The sequence below is a fragment of the Parasteatoda tepidariorum genome, chromosome 6, assembly GCF_043381705.1.
Source record: "Parasteatoda tepidariorum isolate YZ-2023 chromosome 6, CAS_Ptep_4.0, whole genome shotgun sequence".
In the NCBI taxonomy this organism is placed as follows: Eukaryota; Metazoa; Arthropoda; class Arachnida; order Araneae; family Theridiidae; genus Parasteatoda; species Parasteatoda tepidariorum.
Genome location: NC_092209.1, coordinates 9,562,085 through 9,572,096, shown reverse-complemented (window position 1 = coordinate 9,572,096; position 10,012 = coordinate 9,562,085). Strand labels below are relative to the sequence as shown.

Below are 10,012 nucleotides of genomic sequence, written 5' to 3'. Positions count from 1 at the left end.
TGATTTATTTAATTCACCATTACTTTGTTCAAAATAAAACTATTTAGTTATACTTTGAATTAACATTGATTATATATATGATTAAACTAACAATAATTAAAGTAAAAGCAAAGTAAGTCTGTCAAATTAGCAACGACTACATTTAATTTACCGTTTTTTATTTAATTACAACTTGATTCTGATTTTGTACCAATGCTTTTCTGAATCACCCGTCCCCAAGGGGTTAAGTCATATTTTCTCATCGTATATCTTAGCAACATTTAAATAAAGCGATACATGTTTTTGACGTTTAGTGGCAATTATGTTTCGATAACTACATAAATGAGTATAGTGATGATAATAATTCAAGCAAAGCAACTTTACATACTAAAAAAAGTTTTTTTGTGTGGTTTGTAAAAGCCAGAATTCAAATTTTTTATAGAAAAAATACTTTACCTTAGCAACGGATGGATAGCAACAAAGCGAAATGCTTAAAAGCAGTAGTATTTCAACTGATTTTAAATATACCTTTAACTTACTAGAACGTAACTGAATTAGAAATTAAAAGATAAAATTGAAGATAACTTAACACGGTATCCACGTATTTTTTATTGAGACATGAATTTTATTAAATTGTTTCGAAAAATGGGATTGTGAGTTTTTTGGACTAACTACAAATTTGCTCCGAGTACAATGTTATTTTAGTTCCGAGAAGCTATTTTATCTAAAGTAATTTAAAAACCATTCCAAACAAAACTAAACTACCGAAATTAATAAAAAGAAGAGACGGAATACCTGGCCAATGAAGCCATCTCCGTAAATTGTGAAATGTTTATTAAATCAATGTCTGTGATATTAAAATAGGGGAAAAACCAATTAACTCAATAGTTTTGTTTAAAACATTTGGCACTTGAGACCGCTATTTAAAACAACAGATGCAATACTTTTATATAATAACGAACAATCATAAAATAAATCAGTTACTAAACATCAAGGTTTAAAAATTTTAAATTTCAGAATGGCGACTTTTGATTTTCCATTAGAGAGGCATTGGACTGCAAGGAATTAAAAAGTTGCACCGTCAAAACACCTTTCCTTATTTTGTACTCATTAACTGATTAATGCTGCTTGTTAATTATCAATCTCAAAACTATTTCTGCAACCAAAACAATATGATAAACTGCAATAACTACTAAACAATATGATATTACAGTTAATTATTGATTAAAATTGTTTACACGATACAATAGTTTAGTTCAATTTGAAAGTAGAAATTGTTATGTAGGGAACAATTCTTTTTAATGTTATTGACAGGGCAGCGAAATTTTTACTTTTTTGTAAACATTTATTCTAGTTATTATATATTAAGTTTATTATTTTTGTTGTTTTCGTGTCCATGGATCTTCAGATCACATCAAAGGTCTGGAGTATTGCGGCTGCCAGCTTCGGCGGCGCCTTATGACTGTAGAGAACAGTTCTTAGATTGTACTTAATTGGTACCCATCCCAATTTCAAAACATGTGTGGTGAGTGCGGGGCACTCGAAAATGTGTTTTGGTACCAACATGACATCCGGACAGTTTCTGCAGGGAACTTATGCCCTGGTCTTGTCCGGGAGAATTTTGAAAAATTTATGTTGAAATATTTATTATTTTTTTATTCATTTCAACTTACTTTCTACACCACTACACATAAATGATTTAAAAATTTATACACAACACCACTTCGTGCCAGCTGTGTCGTCAGAGTTCCGCAGTCCTTAAAAAGTTTTAAAAGTGGTAGTAAATTTAGGGTAATTCTACAATATATGTCTTATTTTAATATACCATTTTATGGATAAGTGCTGGAATTTTGATGCATATATGCTTTCTTTGGGAAACAATTTTTAGTGGTGGCTACACAGAAATTTAAATATCAGAATTTGTTTTATTTTCGTTAACACTTTTTAAAGTTTTCAAAGCCCGTGGGAAGCCTGATCATGGTGAGGATTTTAAAATGTTAGCAAAAATATTTTAAGTTTTTACTTTTAAAAGTTTACCATTCTATAAACACACTAGGAGACAGAAATGTAAGGTTTTCAGCGTCCTACTTGAGAAAGTGGTTTATTCTTCCTCCCCAGTTTCAAGCATTGGCAAGACAGAAAAATATGGACAGTATATTGTTTATAGTGTAGGCCAAGTATCAAAAATCATCACTTCGCTAAATTTGTTTACAAATAGTGTTGTTCATTGAGAAAGCTAGAAAACAATGTTTTCAAAATAGCCACTATTACAATAATACTGAATCTAAGCTGAATCTAAAGAAAATATAACATTCATAAAAATAACATAAAAATAACATACTACTTCAGCTGGAATGTTCTGACGTGAAGCAGAAATTTTTTTTATAGAATTTTTAGCCAGGTACGTTCAAGAGTCAAATTTTATAACTAAATTTAAAATTAGATAAGAAATTATTCTCAAATTTTCTAAAGCAGAATGCCGCAAACATTCACGTTTCCTTTTGTTTATATTTAATTGATTTTTCCATTTTTCCAGTCACTATTGGGAATATTAATCGGGAATATTCATGCAAATATTGATTGAAGCATTCATGCAATTATTGTTGAGGATGAGGGTATTCTTGCAAGCATTCTAGGGGGTATTCCAGCAAACTTTGATAGAAATATTCATGCACTTTTGGCAGCATTCATGCAAACTTTGTTGGGAATATTAAATCAAATATTTTGAGATTATTCATAAATCATTGTTGGGAGCGTCCAGGAAAGCACTGTTAAAGGGTAAGTTTAAGGGTAATTGTTGGGAGAATTAATGCTAACGTTGTTGAGGGTGAGGGCATTCTTGCAAGCATTCTTGGGAGTATTCCAGCAAACTTTGTTAGAAATATTTAACCAAATATTTTGAGAGTATTCATGCTATCATTATTGAGAGTATTCATAAAAGTAATGTTAAGGGTAATCATATAAGCATTGCTGGTAATATTTGCTCTGCTTTAATCATGTATATTTGACATTGTAAGATTTACTTGAACATGGTTTGCACAGCTACGATGGTGTTGCAATCAGCTAAGTAGTCTTCTTCGGCTGAATTGGAAGATTCTTTATTTACAACGACGACGCTGTCAGCCAATGTAATTCCAGCACGTAACAGGTCATCCAGACTAAAAATAAGTAAATACAATAATCACACAGAATGCACAATATTCAGATACAATAATTTAAATTCACAGAAATGCACAGAAGTGTTGAGCCATAAGTTAAAAAACCACAATTTATATATGAAACCAAGTTTTCTTTCTGTTTAGTTTAGTCTTAAATTATCCGGTTTTTCAGCTTTCTTTAACCCTAGGTTTACGGACGTTTCTTATATACCTATCTCTACGAACACGCGTCAATTTGACGAATACATATAACAGCACTTACAGAGATGCCAACTTGCTCCGGACAGCAAATATATATTTAAAATTTGGTAGTTATTCAATTGTGATTCTCGGTTTAATGAATTCAATTTAGTTGATTTTTATCCTCCGCTATTTCTAAATAATTCGTAGGCTTATATAATTCACCACTTAATAAAAAATTTGCTTAGTAGTTAATTACCGTTTTTTAAATTGTTTTGGCGTGTCCGGTGCAGTTGGCATCTCTGCCTGCACTTAGAAAGCTATGTAATTAGTAATTATGTACTATAAGAAAAAAATTAAAATATGAGATATATATTTATAAAATATTCTAGTATTTTATTTTTCAATACTCGAACTAAGCAACTGAAACCTTCAATATCTGACACTCTGGCATCAATTGACATTCTGCGTTTGTTCTTTCTATTATTGCTTATCGGCAACAGTTGTTCATCGCTTGTTTAATTTAAGATAGCGATATCGGATAACGGATCGAAGTATTGTCGGTACATTCCTATTTTTTATTGATGTGATATTTGCATGTTTACTCAAAATTTTGTCTAAATTACGATTGCGTCCAATTGACGCATATACGTAGAGATAGGTAAACCACAAAGAGAATTTCTACAATTCAACGCTTTTGAAGAAAATAGACTTCAATATATATTTACCTCGATTAATGGATAAAAGTCACTACAAGAGATAAAATAAAAATTCAAATGGGTTTTGTAATTTTCCTTACAAAATTCGAAATGCGTCAAAATGACGCGTACCCTAAACCTAGTGTTAAGAATGAATACCTTGCCCCTTGTCCCCTCCGTAAGATACTAGTAATAACTACCACCATTTGTTATTTTTGAGAAAGGTTTTTTCCAGTGGTTCAATTACAAAAATATTGATAATTGTAGACGGAAAAGTTTTCTAATTCCATTGGAATCGAAAATTCTATCAAATGATCATCAATTCTTCAAAATATATTTTTTAATTGAAATTCTGTAGCACTTTCTGGGGTACTGTAGTCAGTGTGGCAATAAAAACTACTAAAACTTTTATGCTTTTTGCTTCTAAGTTTCCACCCTTTTAGTTACCAATATTTTTTATATAATATGGGGCTCAAATATATTTCTTTACCTGAAATTTACGGTCCACAATTGCAGTTACTAATGCTCTGATTGACTAAAATTTTAATTAGTTGATCTAAACTTTTCAATTAAAATGTGATTCTAACATACCTGCCAACTTTCACTCTTTTCGAGAATGGATTTTCAGAGTGGTTGTAAAACAATAAACGAAGAACAATCCGACTCAAAAATATATTTATATTTGGATCCCTTTGATAACCGGATTATTATGCTTTTATATATTTATTGTAATTATTTATATATAGTGGTGGTCAAACTCATTTATAATTATCATTATAATTCAAAAAGTTAATTTGAATAACCTGAGTATTGCTATCACTTTAAATATGAAAATAAAATCTTCCGGAAAATCCGGAAGAGTTTGCAGGTATGTTGTATTGAAACGAGAATCACATAAAAAAGATTTGCTACCACTTTAAATATAAAAAATTCCAAAATAAATTCGGAAATACGGCAGTCTAAAACACCATTTAATTTTCTTTTTACTCCTATTTACATTCCTATTGCCAGAAAGAGCCACCTTAAAGATAAAATCTCAAAATGGATGGGGACAATTCAGAATTTTGATTGATTTGTTCATTTGCGTCGCACTAGAGTTGCACAATGGGCTATTGGCGACGGTCTGGGAAACATCCCTGAGGATGATCCGAAGACATGCCATCACAATTTCGATCCTCAGCAGAGGGGATGGCACCCGCGTTTCGGTAGCCCGACGACCTGCACGCGAAGTCGAGCACTTTACGGTAGAACAGTTTAACGAGGACCACCCTCGGTCCCTACGCAGACTGATCCAAGTGGTCATCCACCCGCACACTGACCACAGCCAGTGATGCTTGACTTCGGTGATCTGCTGGGAACCGCGTCTTAACGATCAGTCCACTGCGTGACGGAAAATTCAGAAACCACCACTAAATGGTATGATTAACATTGGGTTTACGGAATGCGTCATTTTGACGCATTTCGAGTTTTGTAAGGAAAGTTACAAAAAACGTTTGAATTTTTTTTTTATCTCTTGTAATGTCTTTTATCCATTGATCGAGGTACATTGAAGTAATTTTTCTTCAAAAGCGTTGAAATAGTGAAATTCTTTTGGTGGTAATCTCTACGGATATGAGTTCATTTAACGAGATCGAAATTTTGAGAAAACATGCAAACATCACATCAATAATATATAGGAATGTACCTACAATACTTCGATCCGTTATCCGATATCGTTATCTCAAAGCAGAATGGCAATTAATGTCAAATTTTAGTTGCTTAGTTCGGGTATTGAAAAATAAAATACTTGAATATTTCATAAATACATATTTCATATTTTAATTTTTTTTCTTATAGGATAGGATAAGAATTACACTGCTTTCTAAGAGCAGAGATTCCAACTGCTCCGGAAACGTCAAATTAATTTTTAATAAAGACGGTAAATACCTACTAAGTAAATTTTGCAAATATAAAGTGGTGAACTAAATAAGCCTATGAATTATTTAGAAATAGTGGTGGATAAAAATTTACTAATTTGAATTGAAAAGTACTCATACTCATATGTGTTGGTTATCTTAGCATCAGCCCCGCTAGGGGCTCCAACTAATTCATCTGAGTGGAAATAAATAATAAATCGCCGAAGCACAACTGAAAGGTGAAGAATTGAAAAGTACTTGAGAGAAATTTATTATATATATTTAAAAACTGAATCTGTAGTGGTTGACAACTATATAAAAGAAACCAATTATATTCATAAATTAAAAAAATTTTTAGACATATATTTGCTACCACTTTCTAATTTGTAATAGATTTTCTATTACCGACTAATCTATTATATCCGACTACCCAGCCCAGTCACCATCTTTTACATCTGCTTCAGACTTTAATATTACCTAAATTCCAATGCCATTAGTCTCAGTCGCCCTAGGGCATAACACAGATCAGAGGTCTAGTGCCCGCTTGCGCGGGCAGGTACCTTACCAAATTACATGATCTAGCTAGCTGGATCAACTCATTGTGGTCAGATCAAACTACTTATAAGAAATCGTGTGGAGTCTTTCAGTTACAGAAGGTGGTTGGGACAAAGTTTTATATTTCTTTTTGATTTCGTTCTGAGTGTTTTGTTTTTGCCAGTACAGTGTAGCCAAACCTTATGAAACAGATTTTGTAACATGACTATTGCCTCTTCCAATGTGAAATTTTTGTTTGTTGATGGCGAGTTAACTTCTTCCGAATACCACTGTGTCAAGGATCTTACGCTAATAAACTGGCACATCTGAGCTTGCCACTTGGGCTATTAAAATTGCTTCTTAGTTTGAACAAATTTGATAATTAGATCAAAAGTTATAGTTACCGTTTTATTCTGTTCCATATACAGTGTGCAAAAAAAAAAAAAAAATAAACGGACCACTAGGTGCAACTCTTGATCAAATAATATGATTTTCATGTCGTAAGATTCAGTGTTAATGGTTCGTGGAGTTGATCTGTAATATACTAATTAATTTGCGCAGCCGATATTTTAAGTTACGAAATCAGGCACAGAAACATATTTTCTCTGTATTAATGTACCCGTTTTCAACGTATTTGGATTTCTGCTTCCTGATGTATAGGGTGTATCCGCAATATGGGTAAAATGGTCGCAAAAACCGACCAAGAGAGCGGATCAAATTTTGGCCCCGTAATGTTAATTTTATTCTTTTTTTTTATTTTGTCACATCTTAAGAAATTGTTTGAGCGAATTAAAAAACAAACTTGCACAAAAATATAAAATTCGTTTATCCAAAGGTAATTCCATGCAAAATATAACTTTTTGTAAGTATTTATTACTTTTTTTATATTTTATTAAATAATAATTGGTAAAACTTATGAATAGCAAGGTACACACATTTTTACATCATTTTAAAGAATGTAATTTTACATGATAAAATACAAAATTTGAGCAAAATCAGTTGAATAGTTCGGGAAAAAACAAATTTTGCAATTAAAACCTTTATTTAAAATTTGATTTCTCACGAACTATTTGACCGATTTGTCTCAAATTTTGTATATTTCAGTTTAAAATTGCTTCTTTAATATTATGTTAAAAATTGCATCCTTTACAGTTTAAAAGTATGAATAAAATAATGAAAAATTATAAATATTTGCTAAAACTTACATTTTCCATGGAATTATCAGTGGCTAAATGAATTTTATAATTGTGAGCAAGATTTTTTCAATTTACTTTAAATGTTTTCAAGATACGGCAAAATACACAAAAAATAAAATTAACATTAAGGAGTTCAAACTTTTAATTGCTCTCCTGACCAAACTATTCAGACTATATTTCCCACACTTTAAATCCGAATCTGTCGAGAAAAAAATGTTTATTCAGAGTAAATAAGCATTTGTGTTTGATTTCATAGTTTAACCCATTGAAGTTTACTACAGACCCGTTTTACTACTTTTAATTTAGGTTTCCATTTTTCAATAACTTCAGCTTTCTTGAAGTGAGTTTGAATAAAATTGGTAGCCATTTGTCACTTTTAAAAAACGTATAAAAGTTATAAAAAACATAATTCCTTTTGAAGTTTGTAGCATTTAAGGAATTTATTTTATAAATAAAGAAAAATAAAAGTCAGTAAGTTCCTAATAGGTCATGTTAAATATATTTACCACCAAAAAAATGGCATTTTTATAAACTAAATGAGTTTTTTTTTATATATCAATTACTGTTCTTAAAGCAATTATTCCAAAATACTTTAATTTACCTTTACTAGAAATAAAGAGCCCGTTAAAGGGTTAAAACATCGTCTGCACTAATTAATAAGCATTTTTGAGCTCACGTTTCGAACCTTTGAGATTGAGTACCTCAGTGTGAAGATTCGTTCATTAGATCAAAAGTTATTCAAGGTGGTTCGTATTTTATTTTGCGCACTGAATACACATAAATCTCATGTCGGAGGCATTTTAATAAATTTGTAATTTTGCCAAAATTTTTTTTTCACGAACGCTGAATTAAGTACTTTTTTACACTATTTATTACATAATATAGAGTGTGCTTTGTTCTACGTATGCAGACATGCTAACTTGCTCCGGACAGAAAATAAATATTTTCGAATTGTAGTTTATTAATGCATGATTCTTAGTTTAATAAATTCAATTTATTAGGTTTCTATCTACCACTATTTCTAAATAATTCGAAATTTTATATTATTCGTCACCTTATTGTTCCATTTTAACCGTCACGTTAAAGAATCTGCATCACGTCAACGAAATTAATACAATATTTGCAAATTTTAGTTTGTAGTTGTTAGCCGTTTTTTAAATTGTTATGGCGCGTTCGGAGCAGTTGGTATCTCTGTGTATGGGTAAAACAAGAGAACTTAAATAAAGCACATTTTTGTCCTATTATTTGTGCTTCTTTCTCGCTGTTTGGTTTTAGTCAATTCAATATACTTACTCATCAATAGATCCTTGCATCCAATACACTAAGGGAAACCAGGATATGGCATCGAGAAACGCTGGATGAGGTCTGTAAAAAAATTGACAGTTTATTTTTGAAAATATACATAATTGCATGCTCATATATATACTAAATTCAAAATCAATGTTTAAATTTAAGCATGTAATATTCTCTAGGAAAGGTGGATATTTGTATCCTTTGCTTTTATTCAATAAAATTTTCTTGCGAAAATTTTCCATATTTTTAAAAAGCTACTAACGTTTTCCAATTACACATTTTATAAGCATTAAATCTATTATACGACGATCTGTAATTTGTAAGGTGCCTGCCCACTTCAGCGGGCACCAGACCTCTTAGTCTATGTTATGCCCTAGGGCGATTGGATCTAATGGCATATAAATCTAATATACAGGACTGTCAACTTTCTTCGCTTTTTGAAAAAAAAATTTCTAGTGGTAGCTCAGTTATTCTTTTACTGTATTTTTTGTAGTCTATTTTTTGTAGTCTATGTTATGCCCTAGGGCGACTGGATCTAATGGCATATAAATCTAATATACAGGACTGTCAACTTTCCTCGCTTTTTGAAAAAAAAAATTTTCTAGTGGTAGCTCAGTTAATCTTTAACTGTATTTTTTTCATTTAAACTATTTTCCATACCGCTACAAATAAATGATTGAAAAGCTACTTTCTTTCAACTCTTTTTTTTGGGGGGGGAGGGCAGCGTTTACCTATTCGAAGGGTATCGCCCGCCAAGCGTTGAGCAGGGCGTGTAGGTACCGGGTTCAAATCCTAGGATGTATCTTCGTGTTGGCCTTCTACTGTGACAAAGGTTTCGAAGCTTAAACTGAGCACACAAGACTGCAAATGTATCCCGACCTGCAACTACTACGCTTTTTGCAAAATATTTTATAAAGTGGTAGACGTTTAATAACCAATAATTTCGAAATTCATGATCATTTTGACAAAATTTTAAAAGACTCAGCACAAAAGATTTTGAAAAACGTTTAAATGGGTAAAAAATAATTCATAATAGCATTAACCTTTAGATGGCAACCTTTAGATGCCACTAGAATTAA

General features: G+C 31.4%; 1 protein-coding gene across 1 annotated transcript in view; it reads right to left on the bottom strand.

Moving 5' to 3' along the window:
- The window catches only part of LOC107451644 (potassium channel subfamily T member 2-like), a 339,135-nt gene that overhangs the window by 16,210 nt on the left and 312,913 nt on the right, over positions 1 to 10,012 (bottom strand). Inside the window, exons 22-23 of the mRNA XM_071181980.1 lie at positions 8,934 to 9,005; positions 3,003 to 3,137 (exon numbers count right to left, since the gene is read on the bottom strand). Coding sequence (XP_071038081.1) covers positions 3,003 to 3,137; positions 8,934 to 9,005 — 207 coding nt within the window. The remainder of the gene's footprint in view (positions 1 to 3,002; positions 3,138 to 8,933; positions 9,006 to 10,012) is intronic.